Raw genomic sequence first — 14,763 nt, 5'->3', positions numbered from 1 at the left:
GCAATAAAGGACCAGAAGGACCGGACAATTTGGTGTACATTGAAAGAGTAGAGGAACCTCTTAGTAAAAAGGGTGTGGTTCGCCACCAATTTCCAATGACTCTAGCCTTTGGTTGTACCATACACAAATGTCAAGGCATGACGACAGTTTCTGCAGTGGTCTCGTTGCAGCGCATATTTGAACCTGGCATGGCATACGTTGCTCTCAGCAGAACGACTTCACTACATGGTCTACGCATAGTTGATTTTGATGAAAATAAAATATATGCCGATCCAGAAGTGACCGTTTCCGTGGACAGTATGCAAAAAGTTGACTTTAGAAACGCCATGCCCCTTCTTCACTGCCTCCCCACTCTGAGATCACCATCTTTAACACTGATCCATCACAACACTGAAGGACTGTCAGCCCATATTGATGACATTAAGAGACATCATGAATTGTGCCTCGCAGATATTTTGTGCTTTACTGAAACACACCTTTTTGGCACATTTGTCCCAGAAAATATCCATTTGGAGAACTATCGAATGTATAAGCGCAATAGACATGTGTCATACACTACTCTTTCACATTTTGCACAGAAAAATGGTGGGGGAGTTGCTATGTTTGTAAAAAGCCATCTTCAAGCCCATCACATGCCATACATACAGGGTGTGACTGATCTCGAATTCCTGGTTTTGAAATTTGCTGCTCCAGTTCCACTACTAATTGCAGTGATTTACAGACCACCGGATTACAACACGAACCTATTTTTGCCAAATCTCTGCCATTTATTGGAGTCTTTACATGTTATTGCTGATAGTCCAGTTATAGTCTGTGGGGATTTCAATGAGGACATGTTGACCAATGGAAGGAAGCCAATCTATGAGTTGTTCCAGTCTAAAGGATTCACAAATCTCATTACCACCTCGACCACTGAGAAAAACACATTGTTGGATAACATCTTCATCTCTGATCCTCAGCACTGTGCCCATTCAGGTGTTATACAGACATATTACAGTTATCATGATCCTGTGTTCTGTATTCTTAATTAATTTTTTGTTCATCAAATCTTTCGTACATCAAATCTTTTGTACATCATGTCATTTTACACATTTTACTCATTTTAAACCATTATATTAACTTACACATTTTACTAATTTAGAACCATTTTATCAATATTATAACAACTAGAAGCCATGAAATATGATGAATGTTTTATGACAAAAAACAAAATCAGGGTTCCCACTCTAAGTCAAATATAAAATTCCTTGACTTTTCCCCGACACAAAAAAACTGAATTTCTATAGACTTTATAATGAAAGGTACAATAGATCAACCAATGATATTGGTGTAATTGTGTGGCGTCCAATAATCTTTTACCTTTTTTTAAAGCCAACAAATGGACATTGAATAATTAAAAGTTGGGCCACTCATACAATAAAGTTGTCCTCCAAAGAGGGGGGGTTGGTGGTGGGTTTAAATTACAAAAAATGAAGTTGAACTGATTAATGAAATAGCCCTTATACTGCTTGTTTTCAATATCAAGATAAAGATCAAGAAAATTCTATTTAATGAAAGGTCAAAAACGTCAAACTCTACATCCAGAGGCTATTTGATTTGTATAGATGTGTGCTCTATGAACTGTCTCTAGCTTATTGTATTTGAGGCTAATGATTTTGGAGGAATCTAATCATCAAACCTTTTACATGCTGATTAATTTGAATTACATGCTGATAATTAAAATCAAATATTCCATGAATCAATTATATAAACAATCCATATGTTTTACTGATGCCATTTGATACCACATGAATGTTAGATGTTCAAACTAAATTGATCTCTCTCTCTCTCTTGCTTCCTCATTATGCATGAACTATATTATCAACTGGATCTCTTAGATTACATCTGAATTCCATTTCATATCTTTGCATTAAACTATCAGCCTATGAACAACTTTTAAACGATCTACTTTTAAAATATCAACATTCATTAAACTTCCTGCATCAACATCCATTAAACTATCTATCATCATTCATTACACTTAATGTGTATCAACCATTCAACCATTCCAACTGTCAGTTATCATCAACTATACCTCCAGCCAACTATATTAAACTTCCACCTACTTAGCAACCAACATAGCAACCGTTGAAATAAAGCATCTATGTCAGTTTCCATAGCAACCAACATGATTTTTCTAGACAACCACTATAGTAACCACCCTAGCAACAGCTTAGCAACTACCTCAAGTACCCTACCAACAGCCTATCAATTACCTTAAGTACCCTAGCAACAATCAACATGCATTAAACTATCTGTCAATCAACAATCATTAAATTGTCTTTTAAGCTATCCATATTCAACTTTTAACCTACTGATACACTATCAACTTTCATTAAATTATGCAACCACCATGTCTACCCTAGCAACACCTTAGTAACCATATCTACATTATCTTTTTCTACATTTTTGCATTTTCATGCACTGGTAATTCCTTGGAATTGCATTTCTAGTTACAGTGCATGAAAATGCACTGTACTGTTCTTCCTAGGTTTCTTATTATTCCAACTTCTTCTAACGCTCGCAATTCAGCTTGAACCGTTTAACGTAGAAACTTGATTCAAACTTTGTTACGTAGGTCTTACTAAGGAGACCTGTGCAATATATTTTTCAACTTTGTAACTTTTATACTTTTTAAACTGTAAATTAAAAACTATTAAACATTTCCCCATAGACTTAACATTGCTCATTATGACATCACGGCAGCAATTAGAATGTTACGCCAGGTGGCCAGTCCAGGTGCAGCAGCTCTCTCTCTCTCTCTCTCTCTCTCTCAGGCTTTAAACTGGCTCTCTTGAGACTACATTTTCTGTTCCCCTGTATCAACGGTATCAACATAAGTCTTCCTAATTCCATCCAACTTTCTATCCATTCATCTTCTTCAAACCATTCACTCATCCACCCATTCTAAACAGTCTGCCTATCAACATCAATTAGACGATCTACATTCAACTTTGAAACAATCTACTCTGTCTCAGGCCTGGCTCTCTTAAGACTAGCCAGTTAAATTGATTACACCTGTATCTGTATCCACTACTCTCTCAGTAGAGAGCTGTGTCTCTCCATTCTACAAGAATATAAGGCACATTCCATCCAACTTTCTATCCATTCATCTTCTTCAGACCATTCACTCATCCACCCATTAAACTGTTTATCAACATCCATTAAACTCTCTGTCTATCAACATTAATTAGACTAGCTACATTCAACTTTTAAATGATTTACTCTGTCTCAGGCTTTAAGCGTACACTCTGGGTCTCTTAAAGCCTACCTTACATTGCCAGACTTTGCAAAGATTTGGAAAAGATTTTTGAAAAACTACAGTCTCAGACCCTCTCACATCTAAAGACAATTCATTGAGTTTTTAGTCACAGTCTAGTCACAGGCCAGTCTCAGATTAGGATTTTGCAAAGACTGTGGGTCACTATTTACAAGACTGCTGCTAGATTCCTTCAAATTATTTCCATCGTGCAATAGGCTACACGTCATCATTCACAGGAAATCACATGATAGCCTACTCATATCAAAGTAATTTTTTCGCGTTTCTGCAGCATTGTTTGATGTGTGACATCACTAACAGATATAGAGCTGTTCTGTCACGTAGAACAACCGACTAATAAATTATAAGAAATGAAATAACAAATAATCATAAAGGCTACAGCTGTCGCCTATTTTGCCCCTTCCTGTTTCATGTTCGCGCAAGGTTACTATTGGTTTTTAATGTTCACGTCACTATTTGCATGAGCCACGACTGAAAAGACTTCCGATAATATCAAACATGTTTGATATTGTCGTAACGGCAAAACTAGAAGAAGACTGCCTCCGACGGACTTAAAACCGCTAAGATTGGCACCTTACACTAAACGATTTAGATGACGGGAGCGCGCTGCGATTTCAGTACAACTCCCAAGATTTCCGCCCGATTTTGGAAATTTAGTCGCCGACTGTTAAAACAGACCAAAATCGTGCAATGTAAGCCAGCCTTAAGACTAGCCAGTTAAATTGATTACACCTGTATCAACAACTCTCAGAGAGCTGTATCAGTGTCTCTCTTAACAAGAATATAAGGCACATTCCATCCAACCTTCTATCCATTCATCTTCTTCAGACCATTCACTCATCCACCCATTAAACTGTCAATCAATATCTATTAAACAATCTGCCTATCAACATCCATTAAACATTCTATCTATCAACATTAATTAGACTATCTACATACAACTTTTAAAGTATTTACTGTGGGTGCCTCTCAAGCAGCGTTTATATGCCCTCCCTCGCTCCTCGATCCTCAATGATCTACATAAAGAAAGATCAGTGAGGATCGAGGAGCGAGAGAGGACGCGTAAACACTGTATGAGAGGCACCTTCTGTCTCAGGCTTTAAGCATACAATCTCATTAAGACTACAGATCCTGTTTCACTACTTCCTTTGTCCACAACTGTTTCAAAATAAAGGTCCTCACTGCAATAATACACTATTAAATCATTTAACCATTGTAACTACTCAACTATTTAACTGTTCAACCATTCCAACTGTCAGTTATCAACTAGAACTATGCCTCCAGTCAACTACACGAAAACTCCATGTACCTAGCAACCAATATATCAACCATTAAAATTAAGTGTTTATGACCGTTTCCATAGCAACCAACATGATTATACTGCAGTAACTTCTTGTTTCCTGATAGTGGCCACCATGGATACCCTAGCAACAAATGTTTCAAAATAAAAGTCCTCACTAGCAAGTTAGCATGGTTAGCATAGTTAACATAGTTAGCATTTTTAGCATAACTGCAAAAAACATCAACTAAGTTAGCTAATCAACCTGGTTAGCATTGTTAGCAATTTTAGCATTGTTAGCATAGTTAGCATTTTTAGCATTATTGCTAGAAATCATCAGTTAAGTTAGCTAATCAACCTGGTTAGCATTGTTAGTTTAAGTTAGCATTGTTACCATAGTTAGCATTGCTAGCATACTTAGCATGTTTAGCATAACTGCTAGAAATCATTAGCTAAGTTAGCTAATCAACCTGGTTAACACTGTGAGCATAGTTAGCATAGTTAACATTTTTACCATTACTGCATGAAATCAGTAGCTAAGTTAACCAATCAACCTGGTTATCATTGTTACCATAGTTAACATTTTAACATGAATAGTAATCATTAGTTAAGTTAGAACTGGGAATGTTTCAGCTTTAAACTGTCTACCTTCACACTATCAACTCTCTGTAAACTATGCAACCACCATGTTTGCCCTAGCTACACCTTAGTAACCATATCTACATTATCTATCAATTTTTGCATTTTCATGCACTGGTAATTCCTTGGAATTGCATTTCTAGTTATTACAGTGCATGAAAATGCACTGTACTGTTCTTCCTAGTATTCTTCTTATTATTTTTCTTCTTCTAACGCTCGCAATTCAGCTTGAACCGTTTAACGTAGAAACGTCATTCAAACTTTGTTGCGTAGGTCTTGCTTATGCCATATGTGCTTTGTATTTTTCAACTTTGTAACTTTTATACTTTTTAAACTATTAGTTAAAAACTATTACCATTTCTCCCATAGACTTAACATTGCTCATTATGACATCACAGCAGCAATTAGAATGTTACGCCAGGTGGCCAGTCCAGGTGCAGCAGCTCTCTCTCTCTCTCAGGCTCTTGAGACTACATTTTCTGTTCCCCTGTATCAACTGTATCAACATAAGTCTTCCTAATTCCATCCAACTTTCTATCCATTCATCTTCTTCAAACCATTCACTCATCCACCCATTCTAAACAGTCTGCCTATTAGGGTTGCAAAGGGGTGGAAAATTTCCGGTAAATTTCCGGAAACTTTCTGGAAATTTCCCATGGGAAGTTAAGCTGGGGAATTTTGGAAATATTCAAAATGGGAAACTTTTATGGAATTACAGGAAATTAGGGAATTAATGGGAATTTACGGGAATTTTATTTTTTACTAGCAGTTTACATTAGCTAGCCAAGACTGCCGTGAACACTGACTTAACTCGACTTGTTACAAAAATGTTTAATGAATTTATTTTAATCCTCGGTTGGCCAAAAAATGCTGATATTACATACATGTATGACCCCAAACCTCGCAGATTGTGATTATTTTAAAAGTGCCAAGCTAAATATGACCATATGATTATTAACCATCCCATTAGAGCTCATGCAAAATTACGTTCTTCCATTTACATGAGGACAACAGTGATGACACGCCAAGAACTGGGCGACTCTGTTCGCAAACTTCCCCCAGTTTCGCACCAGTTATTCCCACATGAGATAACGTTTGCAATGACGTTTTCACCGGGAAAATTAGGTTTCCTATATGTCTAGTAGCCTATGTTGATTGTTGTGTGCATGTAATTGACCTGTGTGCAGGGTAGAAATTCAACTGAATTTGCATTAAATCAGGTTGTTCTAACCAACATTATGCTGAGATGTTTTTTTTCCAACTACATTAAGGTCTCTGTTATATACTAACTTGCCAGATACAATATTTCCAGTTTATTCCCATTAATTCCCATTTATTCCCGTTAATTCCCGTATATTCCCGTTAATTCCCATGGAAAGTTTCCAACTTCGAAAATTCCCGGAATTTTGCAACCCTACTGCCTATCAACATCAATTAGACGATCTACATTCAACTTTTAAACAATCTACTCTGTCTCAGGCTCAGGTATCTCTACACTCTGGCTCTCTTAAGACTAGCCAGTTAAATTGATTACACCTGTATCTGTATCTACTACTCTCAGTAGAGAGCTGTGTCTCTCCATTCTACAAGAATATAAGGCACATTCCATCCAACTTTCTATCCATTCATCTTCTTCAGACCATTCACTCATCCACCCATTAAACTGTCTATCAACATCCATTAAACTCTCTGTCTATCAACATTAATTAGACCATATTCAACTTTTAAATTATTTACTCTGTCTCAGGCTTCAAGCATATACACTCTGGCTCTTAAGACTAGCCAGTTAAATTGATTACACCTGTATCAACTGTCAGTTTCTCTGGCTATAAGCATACAATCTCTCTGAAGACTACATATCCTGTTAACGGTTTCCTCTGTCCACAACTGTTTCAAAATAAAAGTCCTCACTGCAATAATATACTATTAAATCATTTAACCATTGAAACTACTCAACTATTTAACTGTTCAACCATTCCAACTGTCAGTTATCATCAACTATGCCTCCAGTCAACTACATGAAACCTCCATGTACCTAGCAACCAACATAGCAACCATTAAAATGAAGTGTTTATGACCGTTTCCATAGCAACCAACATGATTATACTGCAGTAACTTCTTGTTTCCTGATAGTGGCCACCATGGATACCCTAGCAACAAATGTTTCAAAATAAAAGTCCTCACTAGCAAGTTATCTAGTTAGCATGGTTAGCATTGTTAGCATAGCTAGCATTTTTAGCATAACTGCAAAAAATCATCAACTAAGTTAGCTAATCAACCTGGTTAGCATTGTTAGCAAATCTAGCATTGTTAGCATAGTTAGCATTTTTAGCATTACTGTTAGAAATCATCGGTTAAGTTAGCTAATCAACCTGGTTAGCATTGTTAATAAAGTTAGCATTGCTAGCATAATTAACATTTTTAGCACAACTGCTAGAAATCATTAGCTAAGTTAGCTAATCAAAATTTTAACATCAATAGAAATCATTAGTTAAGTTAGAACTGGAATGTTTCAACTTTAAACTGTCTACCTTCACACTATCAACTCTCTGTAAACTATGCAACCACCATGTTTACCCTAGCTACACCTTAGTAACCATATCTACATTATCTATCTTTTTTGCATTTTCATGCACTGGTAATTCCTTGGAATTGCATTTCTAGTTATTATTTTTCTTTTTCTTCTAACGCTCGCAATTCAGCTTGAACCGTTTAACGTAGAAACTTGATTCAAACTTTGCTACGTAGGTCTTACTAAGGAGACCTGTGCAATATATTTTTAAACTTTGTAACTTTTATACTTTTTAAACTGTAAATTAAAAACTATTAAACATTTCCCCATAGACTTAACATTGCTCATTATGACATCATGGCAGCAATTAGAATGTTACGCCAGGTGGCCAGTCCAGGTGCAGCAGCTCTCTCTCTCTCTCTCAACATACACTGGCTCTCTTGAGACTACATTTTCTGTTCCCCTGTATCAACATAAGTCTTCCTAATTCCATCCAACTTTCTATCCATTCATCTTCTTCAAACCATTCACTCATCCACCCATTCTAAACAGTCTGCCTATCAACATCAATTAGACGATCTACATTCAACTTTTAAACAATCTACTCTGTCTCAGGCTGGCTCTCTTAAGACTAGCCAGTTAAATTGATTACACCTGTATCTGTATCCACTACTCTCAGTAGAGAGCTGTGTCTCTCCATTCTACAAGAATATAAGGCACATTCCATCCAACTTTCTATCCATTCATCTTCTTCAGACCATTCACTCATCCACCCATTAAACTGTCTATCAACATCTATTAAACAATCTGTCTATCAACATCCATTAAACTCTCTGTCTATCAACATTAATTAGACTATCTACATTCAACTTTTAAATTATTTACTCTGTCTCAGACTAGCCAGTTAAATTGATTACACCTGTATCAACTACTCTCAGAGAGCTGTATCAGTGTCTCTCTTAACAAGAATATAAGGCACATTCCATCCAACCTTCTATCCATTCATCTTCTTCAGACCATTCACTCATCCACCCATTAAACTGTCAATCAATATCTATTAAACAATCTGCCTATCAACATCCATTAAACATTCTGTCTATCAACATTAATTAGACTATCTACATACAACTTTTAAAGTATTTACTGTGGGTCCCTCTCAAGCAGCGTTTATATGTCCTCCCTCGCTCCTCGATCCTCAATGATCTACATAAAGAAAGATAGAAGAAGGGCTAGACTATCCCATTGTTGCCGCTCCATCATTCTTTATGTAGATCAGTGAGGAGCGAGAGAGGACGCGTAAACGCTATATGAGAGGCACCTTCTGTCTAAGGCTTTAAGCATACAATCTCATTAAGACTACAGATCCTGTTTCACTACTTCCTCTGTCCACAACTGTTTCAAAATAAAGGTCCTCACTGCAATAATACATTATTAAATCATTTAACCACTGAAACTACTCAACTATTGAACTGTTCAACCATTCCAACTGTCAGTTATCATCCACTATGCCTCCAGTCAACTACATAAAACCTCCATGTACCTAGCAACCAACATAGCAAATATTAAAATTAAGTCTTTATGACCGTTTCCATAGCAACCAACATGATTATACTGCAGTAACTTCTTGTTTCCTGATAGTGGCCACCATGGATACCCTAGCAACAAATGTTTCAAAATAAAAGTCCTCACTAGCAAGTTAGCTAGTTAGCATGGTTAGCATAGTTAGCATTGTTAGCATAGTTAGCATTTTTAGCATAACTGCAAAAAATCATCAACTAAGTTAGCTAATCAACCTGGTTAGCATTGTTAGCAAATTTAGCATAGTTAGCATTTTTAGCATTACTGCTAGAAATCATCGGTTAAGTTAGCTAACCAACCTGGTTAGCATTGTTAGTAAAGTTAGCATTGCTAGCATAATAAGCATTTTTAGCGTAACTGCTAGAAATCATTAGCTAAGTTAGCTAATCAACATTTTAACATGAATAGAAATCATTAGTTAAGTTAGAACTGGAATGTTTCATCTTTAAACTGTCTACCTTCACACTATCAACTCTCTGTAAACTATGCAACCACCATGTTTACCCTAGCTACACCTTAGTAACCATATCTACATTATCTATCTATTTTTGCATTTTCATGCACTGGTAATTCCTTGGAATTGCATTTCTAGTTATCGTTATAATTATTATTCTGCTTCCGACCAAAATCAACTATCAAAGGCTCTAAAACCACTGAATCGTTTGACGTCATTCAAACACTCATACACAGGTCTTGTAACGGAGATTTGTTCTATGTATTTTTCACATTTGTGAACTTTATACTTTTTGAGATATTTACGATAAAAGAATTAAAAACTCCAATAGAGATAACGTTGAGACCCTTTGGCGGCAAAGACTAATTGTTACGTCAGTGCTCAGCTGTCAGTAATCAAGGATCTCTGATCCAAAGCCATGGCATCACCGCTGCGCTGAACCAAAACGTGAATTTTACGTTACGTCTACAGCTGTGAAAACATTCTACCATGCCACTGTAATCCAGGACGTTGTCGTCTTGTCTCCTGTTAGGCTACTCCTTACTTGATTTGTTTATATCGTTACAGTAGTCTAACCGGTTTGCTCTCGGTAACGTTATCAACAGCTAAAGACAATCTAACCTAACGTCAACTGTATTTAGCTAACGACAACCAAACTTGCTCCAGGCTAACGTTTAACGTCGGGGTAGGCTGCAAGGCGAACAGGGTTTAGCAAGCTACAGTAGTCGTTTCAGATATAGGGACTTGCCAGCCAGGCAATCATTTAAAGCTTTCGGTATCATTCACAAATTAAAAACCTAAGCTTATTGTACATTCCTATTAGGACAATCACGCACCTGAACACACTTCGAAGAACATACTAGCTCATCCTGTAAAATTTGTAGCCAACATAAAGTATCCTAGGCCTACTGTAAGCTAACGTTACATTTGCTAGATATGTACCTGTTGCTGCATCATCGTTGATTGGCGTTGTTTGAGATTGTATTCCGTATTGCGTGGCCCTATGGTCTACTTTTAACCTGCATTAGTCGTTTCACTGAAGGCTACTAAAGTGTCAGCTCTTGCAACTCGTCTGAAGTTGGCAACTTCATGTCAGTTTTTTAAATTCTAATAAATGAAGAGTTATTTTCCATATAAGCCTATATCCACAATTTTGATGCATTTTCATAAATCACTTTTTAAATGTGACTTTTCAGTGGAATTGTAATTGGGTTATTGTTATTTATCTATAATAGGCCTAATACAATATGTTTTACACAGTCAGCAACCTTTTTGCATTTACATGCAATGGTAATTCCTTCCATGGAATTACATTTTCTAGTTAATACTTAATATGACTTACAGTAATACTAACACACTCTATTTCTCTTCCCTTTCCCCTATACCTCACCTGTGAGGTAAACCATTACCAGCCATCAACCATCTCTGTGCCTGTCCCTCATCACACCTGAAGTCACATCCCTCTGACTGCCCTACCATCGCCATTGCCTTCGCCATCCCTATGACTGCCCTAACATCGCCTGCTGTGATTCCCTGCCCGAATCTTTGGCCCTCGGATCCCAGCGACCCATCACCTTCCGAAATAACTAATGGATTACTAATGGACAATTTATTCCCTACACTGGACTATTTGAACTTTCATTGTCATTGTAACTTTCAAACTACAAATGACTGTACTTTAACTGACCCAAGGCAGATGGGTTGGGCCCTTGAGTCGTGGGTCTGTCTGAGGTTTCTTCCTATATGTATCTCCAATTCTAGGGAGTTTTTCCTTGCCCCTGTTACTCATGGGCTCTCTTTGAATGTCTAACACTCTGTAAAGCGCCTTGAGACATGTGTAATGTATTGGCGCTCTATAAGCAACATTAAATTGAATTGAATTGAATTTGGAAGAGGTGTGGAAGATGCTGAAACCAAGTGGCACTCACTCTTCCCTGTGTACACCCCTGGAGTGGGCTGGATGTCAGGGGAGCTCTCAGAACGTGGGCTCACCCGCAGATCCAGCTGTGAGCACAAAGCCAGAGAGAGTCATGCAAAATGACAGTTACTCCTGTGGGGAGACTCTAGCCTAACTTATTCATTTACACGCACACACACACACACACGCACACACAGTCTCTCTCTCTCTCACACATACACACTCACACACTCTCTCTCTCTCATACACAAACACACTCTCTCTCTCTCTCTCACTCACATGCGCGCACACACACACACACTCACCGGCTGCTCGTCCTCTCTGAAGCCGGCCTGGGTGAAGGGTCTCTCGTCTCCCTCCCCGTCTGCGGTCCTCGGCCGCTGCAGCTCCTCCTCCACCACGCCGGGCACCGCCTCCTCCCCCCTGCTGTCCACGAACGTCTCGTCGAAGCGGGACATGGCCTCCAGGATGGCATCGTCCGTGGTAAACAAGATGGTGTCTCCAAACTGGTCCAGTCCTGGGAGAGGAGCACAAGAAAGAGAAGAGGGATGGGAAATGAGCTCATGCTCTGCTTGGGCTCACACAGATTTAGTCATGACACACATCTGTCTGCTCCCTACACCATGAGGGACTCAGAGTGAGTAGAGGTGCATGCCTTGAAATGTGAATGAACAAAAAAAGCTAATTTTGTGTCCTGCGTTGTAAAGTTACATTTCTGGGGCTTTTTAACTTTATTTGATAGCAGAGTGATTAGAGGACAGGAAAAGACTAATGACTAGCTTGACATAGCCAGGAGTTAAGAGTCTGCGAACACGTCATTTGGATTTAATTATGGGGCACGTGGGTTGCAACCTTCATCTTTTTACTGCGTCAATGTCTAGGATAACAGACGCGATAGCAGAATCGAATTATCTTGCTTCTCCGGTGGCAACGATGTTGTTGTGAACAAAATCAACTCAAGCACGCTCACATGGCATAGATGACTTTGTTGCTCATCTGTCCATCATTCTATGGAGCCTGCCCAAATGATCTGATTGGCTCGAACACATCCTGTTTGGACATAAAGACTTCTCAATGGAGCAACTCCAAACTGAATTTCCTGTCCAATTTTGTGGGCAGGATAAATTTGGGCTGGCAAAATGTCTAAGAAATGACCTTCGGATGGACTCAAACCCGGGACCTTTGGGGCACTGGGTGTGTGGGTGTGTGTGGGTGTGTGGGTGTCTACCTCCAGACAGGGTGCCCGAGGCCTTGGCGATCTCTCCCCTGAAGATGCACCTCCCGTCCAGGCTCATCTCCACCTCGCGGGCGCCTCTGAACGAGTGGATGCGCGACTTGTTGTAGTTCCAGACGCGCACCATGGCCAGGCGGTGGACGCTGCCCAGGTCCAGCTCCACCACGTGCCGCCGGCCGGGCGTGAAGGGCGCCAGCCACAGGTGCATGTCGTCCTGCGTGCGGTTGACGCCGTCGATCAGGTTGGCCACCACGCGCGGGTCCTTGCCGTACGCCGGCAGGATGTTGATGTCCGGCGGGTTGGCGCTGATGCGCGCCGGCTTGAGCGGCTCGCCGGTGGCGCTGAACACCTCCAGGCCGTTGAGGCCCACGTAGTGGCGGTCGCCCCACGTGGACAGGACGCTGACCACCAGCGTCTGGCCCTGCGGCAGCACGGGGATCTCGAAGTCCTCCTCGTCGCGGAGGTCCGGCGGCTCGTCCTCCGGCTCGTCTTGGGGCGTCGGGGCGGCGGGCAGCGGGTGGAGCGGCGAGGGGCGCGCCAGGGCGTGGTGGTGCGCGTGCGAGCTCTGGCGCTGCAGGAACTCGTCGAAGATGTCGCCCTCGTACGCCATGTTGGAGATGCGCCCGCGCTGGCTCTGGTTGAACTTGGTCAGCGAGTCCCACGACTCCATCAGAGAGTCCTCCTGCTCACTCGGCCAGTGGGGACGCTGCCTACGGCTCGCCCCCAGCACTGGACCCAGACCTGACACACACACACACACACACACACACACACGTTTGGTGAGCTAACATAGACTGGTTAAGTACTGCATAGACAACAGTTCATCATACAAGAAAGAGAGGGCTCATCTGTGGGTGGCTATTTCCATGGACACAGAATGAGTCAGAAAAGCTATTTTCAGGTATTTAGTGAATCCATGATCTGCACAACTTCTCCCACAGTCTCCCCCCCAGCCAGGTTTGCTCGCAGCATGGGCACCTGTTATCCACCTGGGGCATATGGCGCTCCATACAGATTAGTGGGAGCAGCTGCTGCTGTCAGTCACACCTGCCTGGTCAGCTCCACGTTGGATGTGTGCTAACTCGTTTAGCGTGTGTGGGGAACGAAATGGCATTACCAGCGTAACCCTGTAGCTTTTAAATACAACTGCCGACCCCTCAAATGGAGATCCTGAATGAAAGTGCTTCACATTTGCACAAAACATTTGAAGTCAAATTAGAAATCAGTTCGCCAGAACAGATGGTTTAACTCCAGGTTCATATGATGGGTAAAATGTAACTGATGTGTAATTTAGTTCATTTGCCCTACATCCATGTTTGTTTACATTTAAGCATTGTTCTGAGAACGTTACATGTTGATATTTTTCCCCCTTGGTTAGGAGATTTTTGATCACATACACAGCGTCTGGACATGTGTTCAGAATGCCAGTTTCAGCCTCTGCATCCGACAACAAGGCAGTATTGTATTCAACCAACATTTGGAACCCTCCAGCAAAGCTTTAAAGAGAGCAAGAGAAAGAAGAGAGAGCGTGAGAAAGAAAGAGAGAGAGAGAGGGAGAGATAGGGAGAGAGAGGGAGGGATTAAAAAAAAGAAACACACCGTTGTCAATTGTCCTGAAAGCGCCTAACACTGTGCAAATGAGTTGGATGGCACCCCAGCTGTTGGCAGGAGCGTGAGGGCTGCTCTGTTCTCAGTCCCTCTGGAGCTCCGTACTGTACGTATGCCAACCTGCTCCAGCTCTGCCTCTGAGGCACGGCGTCTCCTACAGCGCTAGTTATGAAAGCGGCCCCCTGGACTCGCCCGTGGGTGCCGTGTCGAGCTGCGCTGGAT

At 40.5% G+C, this 14,763-nt stretch overlaps 1 protein-coding gene across 2 annotated transcripts in view; it reads right to left on the bottom strand.

Annotated features, from left to right (window-relative positions):
• LOC134069893 (katanin-interacting protein) overlaps positions 1-14,763 on the bottom strand; it is a 50,618-nt gene that overhangs the window by 23,738 nt on the left and 12,117 nt on the right. For both annotated transcript variants that reach the window (XM_062526026.1, XM_062526028.1), the window contains exons 17-19: positions 12,928-13,674; positions 12,005-12,216; positions 11,710-11,785 (exon numbers count right to left, since the gene is read on the bottom strand). In XM_062526026.1, coding sequence (XP_062382010.1) covers positions 11,710-11,785; positions 12,005-12,216; positions 12,928-13,674 — 1,035 coding nt within the window. The remainder of the gene's footprint in view (positions 1-11,709; positions 11,786-12,004; positions 12,217-12,927; positions 13,675-14,763) is intronic.

The sequence above is a fragment of the Sardina pilchardus genome, chromosome 22, assembly GCF_963854185.1.
Source record: "Sardina pilchardus chromosome 22, fSarPil1.1, whole genome shotgun sequence".
Taxonomy (NCBI): Eukaryota; Metazoa; Chordata; class Actinopteri; order Clupeiformes; family Clupeidae; genus Sardina; species Sardina pilchardus.
This window is presented reverse-complemented; position numbering and strand designations above follow the sequence as displayed.